Source organism: Pteropus alecto, unplaced genomic scaffold (assembly GCF_000325575.1).
Source record: "Pteropus alecto unplaced genomic scaffold, ASM32557v1 scaffold164, whole genome shotgun sequence".
In the NCBI taxonomy this organism is placed as follows: Eukaryota; Metazoa; Chordata; class Mammalia; order Chiroptera; family Pteropodidae; genus Pteropus; species Pteropus alecto.
In genome coordinates, this window is record NW_006439568.1 from 15,932,860 (window position 1) to 15,949,626 (window position 16,767).

Genomic DNA, 16,767 nt, shown 5'->3' on the forward strand with positions numbered 1-16,767 from the left:
TCAGGGTTCTATGGACACCGAGCCCCAGATATGAACAGATGTGCCAGTGAGCAATCGACTTTTGTCAACCCTATTTTACTGTTTATGCAACTTAGGAAGAGCTAAGTTGAAATTTTTGACTGAAAAGAAAAAAAGTGTATTTTTAATATGCTGTAGAACTATTCTAAGCTTAAACTTCAAAAATTTAGTGGGGTGGGATAAGAACACTTTTAACTTATCTTTTATATAGAGGTATATTGCACTCACACAGTTTTTCTTTCTCTCTCTCTTTTTTTGATTAAGTATTTTTCCATAACAAACATCTCAAACACAAGCTTAGTAGGCAGATCTTTGTAAGGCATACTTACTCAGCACTTACAGAAAAAAAAGGGAATTTAAATACCTTTTTACTGGGAACATTCTCTCCAGTTTACTGCAGTGTCTTAGTTTCTTTTTCTTCTACCTAATTTGTAATACCTTATAGTCTAATTTGTAATTCATGCATTTTAGATTTCTGTAAAGCACCATTACTGATAAAAGATGTAACTAAAATATTTAGTTTACTTCAAAGTATTCTGAGCTCTAAGTTTACCAACTTAAAAAAAAAAGCTTATTAAGGAATGGCATTCTTACATATATACATAGGAATGCAGGTACAATTTTTCATCTTTTAATCCAAAAATCATTCATAGAACATTAGGTAAATAGTAAAAATTGGAATTAAAAAAAAAAAAAATCAATGCGGTACCAAAAGAACATCTGTTTCTTTAAGGAGTTCAAACTGAGGGAATACAAGGGATAAAGAAAAGAGGAATGTGGAGTGAAATGACAGATGGGTAAGAAGTTTAATCATAATTCAATACAATAAGTGCTAATCAGTAGGCAGCCATTGTGCTATGGGAGTAATTTAATTATCTCTCATTAACACACTGTGTATGTGACTATTAAGTCAGCTGAGGTCTTTGGATAGGAAGGGAGTTTGAATTGTATCATCCAATGACAATATTATTTTGGAAGATGGCAGAACTAGTGGAGGGAGGTTAAATACATTCTAGACAGAAGGAACCACACATGTGTAAAAATAATGTTCTCAGGTTATCAGTCTCATCTGAGGTGCTGTTGACATTTTGTCAAGGCTCTTTGTTCTACATCGCATGGACATTTATCTTCCTTAGTCCCTGCTTATTAAATGTGTTTTGTGCCCTCAAATCCCTGTGACAAGCAAAAATGTCCCCGGACATTTTAAAATACTTCCTAGGAGAGCAGTACCTATCTGTGTTTAAGAACCATCGAGCAGTATGTGCTTAATGAGAAGTGTGGTTGGAACTGAGGATGGGAAGGGAGGCTGAGTACAATTGATGAAAGTTCTTAAGTACCATGCAAAGAAATCTGGATATTACCCAGGGGGTTCAGACTAAAGAAATTGCTTTATTGAAGATAATTATAGCAGAAGCAAGAGAGGTGTATTGAAGAGAAATAGAAAGTAGAGGAATGCTACTGTAGCAATCTCAAAGTAGAAATAGTGTTCCAATGAAAGCTTCGAGGGTAATGAATTCCAGAGACGTTTAAAATAGAATCAATGGGACTTAGTAACTAATTTCACAGAGTGAAGAGAGAGTCAAATTTAATCCTGAGGTTTCTAGCTAAGGTGATCGAGTGAATACTTTTGTCATTAACACAGATAGAAGTATATAGGCTTACAGGAAATTTGGATCTACTTCCCATTTCATGGATTTTTTTTTTTTTTTAGATTAATAACTAGAGGAGCACAACTCCCAAGAAATATCAAGAGACTGGCCAATTTTTGCAAATATGTACCTTATCCTTAAGGTGTCTGATTTGGGCTACCTAGCAATTTGTCTCTCATAATATTTGAATTTCCATGGACGGATTGGTCTGTCTTGAAATGGAGTCCTACTCAGATTGCTTTAGACCCCCTATAGGAGGATTTGAGTCCACGAACATTCTGTGCATTTTTTTTTTTTCATTTCAGACTATCAGTACATAAGGAAGATGAGGCAGGAATGTAGATGGCTCTAGGAATTTATTCCAAGTTCTAGGCCTAGCATTATATATGCTGTATATGGATGATAGGGTGACCATATAAAGTGTCACTCAACCAGGGACATCAGGGAGTGAAGAAAGCAGCTGTTAAACTGTGTAGGGGCATTGGGTATAAACCAGGACTGTCCTAGGCCAACTGGTATGGCTGGTCACTCAGTAATACCTCATAGTGTATCAACGGATCTTCCTTAGAGAGACGCTCCCAGGCAGGGGTTAACATGCACTTTTGGCTGAGGATCCCTTTTCTCAGGAGTGGAGAAAAGAACAGTGGCTATAAATCAGACTTGAAAAGAGAATCTCCGTGTGCGAATGGGTTTACAACAACAGCCATATTTGTTGTAAGTGAAACGTAATTAATGTTATAGTTTACTGATTTAGAGGAAATCATTGCTTGTCTAGTACAACAGGAAGTGCTTATTAACAAGACTCCTGTGAAGCAAGGTGGAAGTGGAAAATTATTTCTTAATTCTCAGTGTATAACTCTGGATGATCATGGTTCTTTCATACTAATGATTTGTGTTTTTTCATAGATACTTTGTGTATGTTGCATTGTTACTTATATTCTATTCCGAGGACGAGACAGATTTAAATTGGAAAAGCTATCACAGGGAATCTGAAATCGTATCCACTTTTTGTTTTTTTTACAAGATTATGGCTCAACAGTAGAGGAAAAAATTATACTGCAAGCAACAATAGCTTTAAAAAAATTCTTTAAGTGAACCTAGAATAAGTAAAGCAACATCTTTCTCCAAAGGAAGACTGTCTTAATGGAATGTTGGCTAAGGATGGCTTCTTAGTCCTTACAGAATGGAGCTTATGAAATTCAAACATGCTTATAAGAAACAATTTGATAGTCATTTGAGGCATACTGTGAAAAAAAATATATACACTTGTGGATGCTAAGAGCTGCTTTTGACTCTAATATTTCTCTTAGATTCTTTTTTCATTAATCGACAAATTCATTTATAAAAAAAAGCTTAATTTCGAAAATCATTATACATATATTTTTTAGAAGATTTAGAAAGTAATAGACCTTAAGGAAAGCACAAGCAAAAATAAACAAAAGAAACACTACTTGAAGATAAAAGTTAACATTTTGGCATCTATCCTCAACATTTTGTTTTTGTGCATAGTTATGTCTTTTTCTCCTTACAAATGTATCATTTTTCTATTTCATAATGTGTTTTAATGGGTTATGAATTTTTTTTATGTCATTAAATATGGCTGTGTGCATTCTCCTGAATGGATATACTGTAATATATTTAGCTAATTATCTATTGAAAACTTGATTTTAGTTTTTTACCATTATAAGCAGTTATATGAAGAATATCCTTAAATACAGATTCTTTCTCTCACACACATGTAGTTTTACACATTCGTCTGATTTATTTTCATAAGAAATATGTGTAAACATAATATACTTTTTTCAGCTTTATTGAGACATAATTGACATGTAGTCATAATACATATTTTAAAGACTTTTGATATATATTGCCAGATGGACTTCTAGGAAAGTTATACCTATTTACATCTTCACTAATAGCAGACATTTTCCCTTGGATCTCACTAACACTGGACATTATTTACAAGACGTATAAAAATGCATTTTTTTGTGGTTTAATGTGCTTTTCTTTGATACAAATGAAGATAAACATTTATTTTTCACATGAATATTGGCATTTTAGGATATTTACTAGAACCTCTGGCCTTTTTTCTCTATTTGCACAACTGTCTTCTTAGTAGTAGTATTTAATTTTTTTTAAATGAAGTATCTATGTTCACAGATCATAAATGGAGAGTTCAATGACTTATCAAAAAGTGGGCACACATACGTAACTGCCACTCAGATCAAGAAGTAATGTTAGCAGCACCCCAAGAATCCTTATTGTATTTCTTCTCGATCATTCCCATCTCCTCATTCAATCAAAACTATTATCCTGACTTGTAACCAAAATTCAGATAAATGATTTTTCATGACACTAGTTATAGTAGCTACAAATTAGAAATAACCCAAATGTCCAAACAATAGAATATCTAAAAAAAAAAAAAAAATAGTATGTAGAAAAAAAAGAAATATCCAGAAGTAGAAATGAATGAAATACTACAACATAAATGAATCTTACTTCATAATGTTGAATGGATGAAGCTATAAAAAAATACATTTCAAAAATAGGTAAAATTAATCTATGGTGCTAGAAGGCAGGATTGTGGTTCTCACTGATAAGCATTTATTTAACAACTACTATGTGCTTGTTTTGGTACTAGATAACTGGAGACACAATAATGAGTAATGAGTGCCTTTGAGTTGCTTGTGGTAATAGTGCAGTAATTCTCTACCAGGGGGTGATTTTGCCCCTTAGGGGACATTTAGTAATGTTAGGAGACTTTTTTGGTTATTACAACTGGAAGGATGCTACTGGTATCTAATGGATAGAGGCCACAGATAATACTAAACATTGTACAGTGCACAAGACAGGCCTCTGCAATAAAGAATTATCTGACCCCAAATGTGAGCAGTGTTGAGGTCGAGAAAACCTGGTTTAGTGGAAAAGACAGACAATTCAGTATATTATATGGTAAAAGCTACTAATTATTTAGCTTCTGTTCTGTGCCAACTACTCTATTAGAAGTACTTTTTCATCTATGGCCATGCCACCCTGAATGTGCCCATTCCGAGATTGTCTGATCTCGGAAGCTAAGCAGGGTCAGGCCTGGTTAGTACTTGGATAGGAGACCACCTCAGAATACCAGGTGCCGTAGATGTTAAAAAAAAAAAAAAAAAAAAAGGACTTTTTCTCATTTTGTTTTCAAATAAGTGTGCAAAGTAGGTTATGGCATTTGTTTTATGGATGAAGTTACCTAAATCGAGTAACACAGGTAGATTTCACCCATGAAGGAGATGACACTTATGAAGACGGTGAGCATTTTCAGAATTATTAGGATTAAGATTTATAGGTAGAAAAATTTACATGCTGTTGCCAGTAATGAGTTGTAAAGCTTAAATGAAAAGTTTTAAACTATCAATAATAAAAAGATACTTTAATCAGCCATGCTAAAGGAATGCTGAATTTTATTATTTTTTATTTTTATAAAAGTGATAAAATCATCTCATTTGAAGAGATAATCAAAGAATTTACAAAAATGCAGGGTAACAAGAATTATAGACATTAGGTGGTTAATTATTAAAATGTTATTTTGGGGGCTTTTGTCAGTTTTAAAATCTTTTTAATTTGTTGAGATTAATATTTTTCTGAATAAAAATTCAAAATGTGTAAAAAATAAAGATTTATAGATAGAAAAAAGAAAAAAAAAACACATGAAAGTATAGAGTAGTACACACACTCTATAAAGTCATCCATTTTGAAGTAAAATGCAGGTGGTTGAGTACAGCTCCATAGTGTAACCAGAACTGATGTAGATTAGATTGGTGGGGACTAGATAATGGCAGGCTAATGTGCTAAATTTAGGTAATATAAACATCTACTTGAAAGCCATAGGTAGTCAATGAAGGATTTTAAGAGAATGATAACATTATGGTTTTTGGAAATATTTTTCTTTTGGCAGCACGAAAGATGAGTTAGAGTCAACAATGAAAGCAGCAAGATCAATAATCTAGGTTTAAAATAAAATGAGAACAATTATCTCCTTATTAGACTGTCCCTGGACAATCTATCTAAAATTTTGACTTTCCCTATCCTCATATTTCCTTTTGTCCTTCTCTTCTTTAGTCCTCTCTCCTTCCTTCCTTCTCTCCCTTCTTTTCCATATATTGTATATTTTACTTACCTATCCACCTCTCTCACTAGAATGCAAGCTCCAAGAGGGAAGGGATTTTGATCTGTTTCGTTCAGGCTCTTGATATCCAGAATAGTGTCTGACACATAGTGGGTGCTCAATAGTGTTTGTTCAATGAATAAATGAATGAAGAAATGGAGGAATGAAGAGACATATTGAGAAAAAATCAATAGAACTTGATAATCAATTGGAGGATGTTGAATGAATGTGGAAATTAAGACTATTCTTATATTGGTTTGGGAGCTGAAGAGTGGAATTTATTATGGTACAGAATATAGGAGGAGGAGCATATTTGTTGGGGAGAAAGGTCATGGTTGTGGAGAATGGTTGATTTGAGGACTTGTTGAACTTGGGTGATATGAGACTTCTGGGGAAGGTGCCCAATGAGCAGTTAGATATACAGGTCCAGAGCCCTCCGGGGAAGGCTGAACTGAATCATTGGCCGGAAGAAAATATCAACCAAGGAGGTGGGGGCAGAGGGAGTTCTGAGGATTCAAGGCTGAAGAATGCTGACATTTGCAGCAAGCAAAAAAAAGGCTATGGAGAAGGCTGTGACAGAGTCACCAGGAAAATAGAAAGAAATCAGAGAACAGTGTCCCGGAAGGAGAAGTAGAAAGACTTGAGAAGTAGCAAGTCATCAATGTCAAAGTTGTACTTTTAAACAATAGCTGTTGACCTTAATGCGAGTTGTTTTATTGTTATTATTTGGGCACTATCCTGATTGCTATGATTTTAGGGAGTGCATGTAGACTTAGGGAAGCAGCCACTGTGATCGTAGACACTCTCTTCTTTCTCTTCACTATGAAGCTTATTGAAAAGGAGTTTATGATAGCTAGAGGCTCCTGAATTGGGAAATAGGTGTGTGTGCATATAAGATGGAAGGAGACTTGAGCCAGTTGAGATGGAGAAAGAGGAAGGTGATTAAGGAAACAAGAACACTTAGTCAATTTTTCATGTATAAGAAAATAATACATATACTTTTTTTTTTTGCCTGAGGGAGTATACTTTTAAAAGTAATTTGTAAACAAAAATTACAGAAATGAGATATTTTGTAATTCTGTATGCAGTAAATTTACTACTTTTGTTTTAACTCTACTACATTTTATGATTCTGCCCTTGTGTTGGCACTTTTTGAAAAATGTGCTTTAGGTTAAGAGAATGCTATAGTTTTTTTTTTTTTTTTTAAATGAAATGATACAGATTTAAAAACTAGTAATTTTGAACATATAAGAAATAGTTCAATTTAACCATCCCTTAATTTGTAAACTCCAAGACCAGTATTTAGGTGTTTTTAAAGAATTTCTACATGTCAAGACAGTGCTTTTTGAAACACCTGCCATTCTTAAAATATGCATTTTAATGATGCATTTTAAAAAAGGTATATCTATTTAAAGTTAACAGGAATATGTTTTAAGTAGTTTTAATCAAACCTGGACAACTGTGACCTATAAGTGAGGGTACACACATAATTCTTGAATATATAATGTCTATATAATGTGTGTTTAAAGATCTATAAATATGCAGACCTTTAACAAATATGTTGATGCAACTTCAGTATTTGTGGGATTATAGAAGAAATAAAGCAAAATTAAAGAATGTCTACCTAGAAATACTTACAAATGGACTGAAGACACAATTGAGTTGCATGTTAAACTGACACATAATTAGACAACAGTATTGTATAGCACCATTACATAAAATGCCACTAAAGCACAACAGGCACATAGGGTAGGTGTATCACACAGTAATTATAACAGGGGTCAGAGGAGGGAGCAGTTAGTGGTTAGGTGAGAATAGTCATGAAAGACCATGGAAATCATGGGACTTAGCTATGTCCTCTCCTTCCTTCACCATCTAGCCTGGATGGCTAGGTAGCAAAGAGTTAGTGGGCATTTCAGTGTCCAACACCTGTTAAAACACTGATTGCTGGGTCTCCTTCCCCCCACCCCAGTGTCCTCATCTGTAAAAACCAGAGGAGGCTATGAGATCATTGTTCTAACATTCTGTGATTTCTATGAATGCCTTTAGAAATTACTGCCTTTTGCCCTGTGATAAGTAACCCTTAATAATCCTGTGATAGGTAAACATTTATGTTTTACTATTGAAAAGACAAGCTGAGAATGACTTAGAAACCTACCCAAGGGCACAGTATGATGCAGAGCTGAGAATGGGATCCAGGAGTCTCTCTGACTCTTAATTCCTGTTTTTTTTTGTTTGTTTGTTTGATTTTGTTTTGTTTTTGTTTTTTATAATCATGCCATGCTGCTTCTCTTGGAGAAAACAAAATAACACAAAGCATATTGTTGGATAAGTTTTAGGATGTGCCCTTTTTGGGGGAGCGGGGAGGGGGTGTTGAGCAGGTAGGTCTTGACTTTTATTTGGCATACTTTGGAAGGGCATTTTCTGAAGCTGGTTTCTTCTCCAAAGAGGGACCTAGCCCTATGGGCCATGCTGCTGATGGCCCGCACGTGGTTAATAGGTTACTGCCAGCTGGAGAAAGCTCATTGTCCTGAAGTGCTTTATATCATTAAGAAAGGGCTGCTACCAGCTAGTTAATAGCCTGGCCATAACCCGATAAGGTTAAGGAATAGTTCTTTAAAGAGACAAAGAGGATGGGACGTCCTGTTGTTCTCTTACAAGATAATTGAGATGCTCTTACACATCAAGTCCGCTGATCCTTATGCTTTCTTCTGAAGAAAACCCATCTCTTCAAGAAAGCTGGCAAAATTTTGATGTATCTTTACGGGGATAAAACAAAACACTTGTCACTTTCAGTTTTAGTTTTAGGGGATTGTATCCAAAAGCTTGGTCTACCTGGACCCTGTTTCAGTGTTTTTACTAAACTGATAGAAATTTAATTAATAAATTTGTTATTTGGCAGATCTATCTATCATCATTTGTCATGTCAAGCACCTATGCTCTGTTTTCTTCATGGGCCTCCATTCAGTGGGGGGGATTATGATGAATATAGTAACAATGGTGAGAGAAGAATTGTCACAGTATCTGGACATGGGGAGGCCATGGGAAAATTTCTGAAAACTTCGGCATGGCTAGGTGAAAGATTCACATGGAGATGAGGCTAAGGAAGTAGATAGGGATGTCTAACAAGAAAGATCTTCTGATTTATCTACTTTTTAAATGTATTGGAGTGACATTTGTTAATAATGTTATATAGGTTTCAAGTGTACAACTCTATAATACATCATCTTTATATTGCATTGTGTGTTTACCACCCAAAGTCAAATCTCCTTCGTCACCATATATTTGACCCCCTTTACCTCTGGTAACCACCATACTGTTGTCTGTGCCTATGAGTTTTTGTTTGTTTCTCTTGTTTGTTGCTTTGTTTTATATCCCACATATAATTGAAATCATGGTTCTCAGCTTTTTCTGTCTGACTTATTTTGCTTAGCATGATGATCTCAAGATCCATCCATGTTTTTGCAAATGACAGTATTTCATCTTTTCTAATGGCCGAGTAATAGTCTATTGTATATGTGTGCCACATCTGCTTTATCCAATTGTCTATCAAAGGACTCTTTGGTTGTTTGTATGTCTTGGCTATTGTGAATAATGCTGCTATCAATATCAGGGTGCATTTATCTTTATAGATAAGAGCTTTCAAATTTTTGGAGTAGATACCCAGAAGAGGGACTGCTGGGTGATATGGTAATTCTATTCTCAATTTTTTGAGGAACCTCCATACTGTTTTCCTTAGTGGCTGTACCAATTTACATTCCTACCAGCAGTGTATAAGGGTTCCTTTTTCTCCCACAACCTCTCCAACACTTGTTATTACTTGTCTTGTTTTTAGTTTTTAAAGTACTTTCATTTAAAAGCACATCTTTTCATTGACTCCTGGCAGTCCTATAGTATTATCCCATTTACAGAGCAGTAACAGACATTCTGAGAAGTTCACTGACAAGTACAGGGGTTGGCTGCCAAACACGGCATGGCTGAGACTATATCTACTTTTATCATCAAACCAGATGGGCGGACATGGCAAAGTTACCTTCACAAACACAGATCTCAGACCATAGGACTAGGCATAAACGTTATGCAGGTTTCAGCCTCAATACATTGTATTTTAAAATTATTCTCCCTTCTTTCTCTCCACCTACCCCCTTCATTGACAAGTCAATGTCATATGTAATTAAGAAAAGCTTATTAAAATAGGATGGAATTTTGACCTATTGAAAACTGATATGAAGTCTCAAAGTAAATGTTCCCATGTTGAAGAACTAAATTCCAGCATCCTCATATTTGTTTGATATTTGTCTTATGCACAGAATCAGACAGTATATATAAAACATTATTAAGCCTCTTTAAGCTTAAATGCTATCATTTGATTTGAAAATGAAACCTTTTTTTTTTCCTTTTCCCTTCAAAGTGCCTCATGAATTTCAATCATTCTCTAGTCTAGGGGTCAGGGTATAATCTGGCCTGCCGCCTTTTATGTGAGGCCCTTGAGCTAAGAATAGCTTTTAGGTTTTAAAGTAGTTTAAAAAATCAAAAGAAAAACAATATTCTGCAACATATAAAAATGATACTAACTTTAAATTTCAGTGGTCTTAAGTAGTTTTGTTGAAAAATTGCCACTGTGATCATCTACATATTGTCTGTAGATGACAGACAATAGAGCTGAATAGTTTAGACAGACACTGTATGGCCCACAGAGGCTAAAATATTTACTATCTGGTCCTTTACAAGAAAAGTTTGCCAGTTCCTGTGTTAGCTTATTTAGAGTGTGAAAGGATTAAGAGATTCTTTTTGTTTTCCTTGGATAGAGGTTGATGGAAGGGCAAGACATAGATTAGCTTACATAACATATGCTTTTCCGTTTAGTTGGGTGGAGAGATCTGCCTTTTCCAACATTTGGAAAAATTCAGCTAAGACTCAGGTCCGAAGTTTATTAAACTGCTCTGATTCCACCTTACTATAGAAGGGTGACAAGCTACCAAAAAAGGAAAAGCACAAGTTGTAACCAAGATGAGAGATCTGCTACTGGCAGGAACTTAAAATCTGATAAGAGATATTAATTTAGTTTATAATTTTTAAACATTTTTCATTGCCATCATATTCCTTTCCTCCTTTATTTTGAGGTTGTTGCCCTCCACTTTCACTCCCTTTAAATGGAAAGAAAAATCCCTTTAAATGCCTAGCTTTGTATTCCCAGCAAATATGTCCAAGTTTTACTTTTGGTTGTTTTGAGAATGATTTCAAATGTGCATCACTTGAATATATGAGAAAGGAAGCCAACATTTTTATAGTTCCTCATTATTTGACCACATGATTTTATACAAGCCTCAATATTTCTTCAGATTTTGTGTGTGTGGGTGGGCAAGCTATAATTTTTAAACATTCAACTATTACAGTGAAGCTACCAGCAACATATTTCATAAATTTGAATTTTGGGTTTTTATTTTAATGGACTGTTGTAATACTAAGTTAAAATGAGTCAGGAGGAAAAAAATGTTTTTTGACTGCATATATATCCTCAGAAGTTAAAATAAAGGGCACTTTTGACATGTAAGATAGAATTCTCTGTCTATCTAAAAAATAATATATAAATTTCTGGATGGAGTCCATTCATCCTACCTAATTGCAATTTGACTATTAAAGTTACTGCCAAGACCAGGATTTTACTCTCCTTGTGGTCACTGCCCTAACGGCCATGATAAGCCATCTTTAGCCCGCTTCATAAATTGAACATCTTCATTGTGCTTGGAAAGGGGCATTGCATATTTCAAATATATCTGTTGAAGGGCAGGCTTATTTGGCTCTAGGGAGTGATACAAATTTTATGTGGTACCTTTTACCTATTATTTTCTCATCTTTAATCTGATACTCTGAACAATCATCTGACATAGGTATCAGATGGATGGTGAAGGGAGGAGGGCATAGAGAGGATGTAATTCCCCTACTCCCAAGGTCAAAACCAAATTTGGATCTCTGTTTTCCTAAATCCTGGTTCCTAATATTTGAAGCAGATGACTTTCTACGTAGGTACATATTCAACAATCGATTATATTCAGTTTGTTTGGCTGCATGACCTAAACAAGAGTAGATCCATAATATTTATTACAGATTGTTTTTTGAATAATATATGTAATTAATATTATGTATAATTCTTATAAGAATTATAGTATAGTTAATATGTATAAAATTAAATTTTATTTGTTAAAATTATCACATGTACGTATACACATGCACATGCACTCCACATGGAGTTCCCTGGTATCTTGTTTTCTCTTCCTTCCATCCACCATCTTGGACTGTCCCAGCTGATAAATTTTTACACTCATCATAGCTCACATCCTTTAATCACTAATTACACAGCAGATATTGTGCCAGGATCTTTGTCTCTATTAAGTCTTCGAATCCGCCCAACAACTCTAGGAGATAGAGATTGATGTTACCTCTTTTTTCATAGATGAGGATACTGAAGCAAAGAGAACTTTACTGACTTGCCCACAGTTACACAACAGGAAGTGAACCAAGGTTCTAACTGCATATCTGTTAACCATTGTACTGTTTGAGAGACCACTATTTTCTCAACATAGCTTTTATTTCCTGCCTTTGGCTCTTGTTCTGAGTGGAACATTCTCTACTTGGCATAGTTGAATTACATTCTATGCTAACTCTCCTAACTAATAAAGGCAATTTGACTTACACCCATTTCAATACCCTAGATCTTCTGTTAACTTAGAAATGCTGGTTATCTGTGTCATCACTCAAATTGTTCAGTTTTAAGTATGAAACATTAAGTCCTGAAAACTTTAATTCTGTCTTTTATTTTCTTTAGGTCAAAATATAATGATTCTAATGAGCTGTGTATAACTACAGCATATGACAAGTAATGTACTTTTAGATTTTAGGTCATAAATTTCATCGGTTCCTATTCTAATGGGATTACTGCAAATGTATATATTAGAAATACATGATTATGTAACATAAAACTTAAAAATTTTATTTAGGGATATTTACAAACCATTGCAAGTTTTGAGAGGGAATGATAAACAGTATTTTAAGTTGTTACAGAAATCGAAAAGTATTTAAACGATTATAAGAAACCTCGTATTAAGTTGCATAGTCTAGTACTTTCCTTGTGAAAAAATTGCTGAAAGTCTAATTTTAAATGTCTTCTAGAACACCCTATCTCCTTAATTTCTGTTCAAATTTTAGCATACATTGAGCAGAGAAACCAAAGAATTTTCCAGGGGTTAGTTTGATGCTCTTAGATCCTTGTAACTGCAATCTGAAGACTAAATGCCCTTAGTGGGTGTCAGCATCTGCCACATTCTAAGTAGAGATGCTTGTAGTTGGCAATAAAAGGCAACTGAGGAACAATGAGCAGTGAGATTTTCAGGGTGGGTTAAAGCAGCTCGAAGCCCACTGTCCTGATGATCAATAACAAAAATGGATTCCTCAGTGTGTGTCTGAAGTCCTCTCTACCTCATTGATTTCTTCCCTTTCTCCAATAATTGATTGCAATATATAGAATTATTATTTTTTTCACAGTTGGGTTTAACAGAGGTTGGTTTTTCTCTGCTTTCAATTCAGGGGATTTAATTTTTTTTTATTTATATGATCGGCCATGCTGAGATATCCAATTAAGAGATGGTTTTTGTCATCTAGATTTTGCTGGTAAGATAAACAAAACTAACTCTCCCAGTGTTCCAAGGCCTTCAGAGAGCTGTGGGATCAAAGGAAGAGGGGATACTTGTGGATCTTTGGCTTCTCTCAGTTTTTATCTTCTTCATGACTCAGTTTGTTGGTCCTGTTGATTCATCGTGACTCCTTTTCCCATGACTGCCACTGAATGTGGAGCCTGTCAGCAATTTTCTTTACCTCCACTCTCTTCCTGCTTTCAGGAAGCTTAATTTCCTGAGAATATGCACTTTCCAGCTCACCTCCGTATATACTGACATTACCCCATAGCCAGTCTGGGCACCTTTCCTTTTCATTCACTAAAGATCCTGACCTACGTGTTCATCTGTGCCTTTAGTTGTCCCTCATGATGCCTGGCTCCTGGTGGCTTTTACCTGTTGAAATGAGGGAACAAACCAGATGCCATCTTGGTCATGTTGCTCTCGTGCTCAAAAACCTCATTACAGTCATAGCAAGCCCTAATTTTGAACCTAACTTCATTTTAGTTCATTTTAATTGTTACTTAAATACTTAAAACCACACAAAGTACAAATGATTTATAATTTCATTACCTTTTTTTGGAATGAAATAGGAAGTGAAATTTCCCATCCACAGCAATCTAAGCCTGATAACCACCCCCTCCACTTACCCTCCAGTTCATTCAGGCCACTCTGCATGGGGTCCATCTCACATCAAGTGAATTTTCTTCATTGCCTTATTATGAATGGATTTGCCGTGGCCAGAACTCTACTTTTCCCTCTGTCTAAAACCTGCTCTCCTGAAGTTCCAACTTCCATAGTACATCAATATTTACGTTCTCTATTATAAACACCTGTTTTCATGTGTTTATTTGCTCCTCTACTAAGACTCGTCGTCCTTTATAGCAGTGGTCCCCAACCATTTTGGCATCAGGGACCAGTGCTCCTATGAGAATCTAATGCCTGATGATCTGAAGTGGAGCTGAGGCAGTGATGCTAGCGCTGAGGAGTGGCTGCAAATACAGATGAAGCTTTGCTCCCTTGCTTGCCATTTACTTCCTGTGCGACCTGGTTCCTAACAGGCCACGGGCCTGTACTGGTCTGCAGCCTGGGGATTGGGGACCCACACTTTATAGCGAACAATCTTTCCTTCTACAATAAAGATATTTATAGAACATATGTAAGCAATCTCAACTAAAAATCCAAATGAGTTTTAAATATGAAAGAATTGAATTTTTAAGTGGCCTACTTGTTCACTTGGCAAGCATCAGAACCCTACCATGAATCTGGCACTGCGTTAGAAGCAAGGAATTCACAGATTGAAAAATAATAATGAAAACTGTAATGGCAGAAGAAATGCACCCACTTTCTCCACCTTTCAAGTACCCAGCTCATGCCTCTGATGTCTGCTATGCTATGTCGCTGGGCCCGTGAGTGCCACACAGCCCGCTCTCGGGGTTCACACCTCCAGAACAGGAAATGGGTATTATAATTTTATGTTCTCAGGGTCTGACAAAATACTAAATTTTTGGAGAATGTTTGGAATGAACTGTTGAACTGAGCTAGAGTATAATTTGAAGAATGTTATAATGGAGCCTGTATGGATACTGTGGGAGAGCAGAGGAAGGGGTGCCCAGCCTGTATTTTTGTCTCTGGGCCAGACTCAGCCCCTTTTGCTAAATGACAGCCCTGTCAGACCACATTTGGGCACAGTTTCACTTGGACAGTAATTTTACTTAAACCGATATTGGCGGTCCTCATTTCATGGATTACATTTTTGAGGAGGCATGTAATTTAGAAGCATGTAAGTTGGCTAAACCCGGATTTTATATTTCTGAACAAGGACTTAAAGCCCAGATTTTTATAGAAAAGACTGATGTTTAGTAAACTTTGATATACCTGTTTTCTTACACAGTATAAAGTTTTCTGAGGTTTATTAGTCTATTGAATAATACCATTGCTATTTTAAAACTCATTTATTTATAAAATTGACACAGAGACTTCCTGTTAATATGGTGGCTATTTCTGAGGAATGGGCATGATATGCCATTCAAGTAAGGAAGAGTATTTCTGTATTTTCTTTGAAACCTTCTGCGTTGTTTTGAATTTTTATTTATAATGAGAATGTTTTACTTTTATATTAAAAATGAGTTAATAGAGTTGATATAAATTCCATTTACTTAAAGATAACAAGCTTAAGAAGTTTTGGGCAGAATAGCTACAAGCTGGCATAGGGGAGGGGAAGTATAGGACTTTGAGACCCCATAAATAGTGGTTTTCTCCAAACCAGAAGAGGTGGTTGTGAGAGAAGTGGCAGAACAGGGCAGGGGGTTATGGGTGAGCCTGGGGCTGGTCAGAAGTGGTTTGTGGGTGCTGGACCGTGTCAAGGGGCAGGTTTCCATGGCAGGTGGTGTGAGCAGTTGCTGGCTTTAAAATCTTTCGGTTCATAGGTGTCCGTGATTAGGTAAGTTGTGTCAGTTCAGGCCACAGAATGTAAGGGCTGCCGGTGTTGGTTTTACATTGTGGCAAAGAGTGACTGAGACCAGGAAGGTCAGCGGAGCGTCCAGTGATGTTAGGACTTGGCATCAATCAAAGCTTTTGTTTAAATTTTTTTTTTTGAATAAAAAATATTTAGTTTTTTCCCTTATGATTTGAGTGAAGGAAAGATGTTATACAATATATGAAAACAAAAGGATATTGTCAAGAAATGGTCAAATGATTGTGTATTTTGAAGGTGAAAGCAGGTTCAGCTTTATCAAATAAGGGATATAATTTCATGCAACCACATTTGGAAAAATTTGGGATAGGATAATGTTCCTTTATTTATTCTTGCCCGTTAAAAGCAAAAGAATTTATTTTAGAATGTTAATAAAGTTTTATTTTCTGTAAATTTACGTAGGTCACAAATGCATAGTGAAATAATTTTTTCTGCTTTACTTCTAATACATAAATGCATTGTAATTATAAAAGCTTTATATAATTCAGAAATATATATAAAATTTTAAAATTCTACCACCCTTTCCCAAATTAAGTTCTCCAAGCTGCTTCATACACACACACACACACACATACACACACACACCTGCATATATTGTTTATTATATCATCCTATTTCCTGCAACTTGCCTTTTTCGCTTCACTATAGGTCTTAGAGCTTATTCTTAGTCCTTGCTTATAATTCACCTGATGCTGTTCCATGGTTGGAGTATTCTACAATTTGAATGCATCAGATTTTTATTCTACTTAAATTTGAGGACAAACAATTAAACTTTCTTCTAGCAGAATTTATGCCTGAACAACT

At 35.4% G+C, this 16,767-nt stretch overlaps 1 protein-coding gene and 1 pseudogene across 1 annotated transcript in view; both read left to right on the top strand.

Annotated features, from left to right (window-relative positions):
* The window catches only part of RSPO2 (R-spondin 2), a 142,594-nt gene that overhangs the window by 69,888 nt on the left and 55,939 nt on the right, over positions 1-16,767 (top strand). Inside the window, 1 exon segment of the mRNA XM_006916613.2 lies at positions 1-46. This exon segment is cut by the window's left edge and continues 11 nt beyond it. Within this exon segment, the coding sequence (XP_006916675.1) occupies positions 1-46 (46 nt within the window).
* Positions 4,683-4,806, top strand: LOC112483694 (annotated as a pseudogene).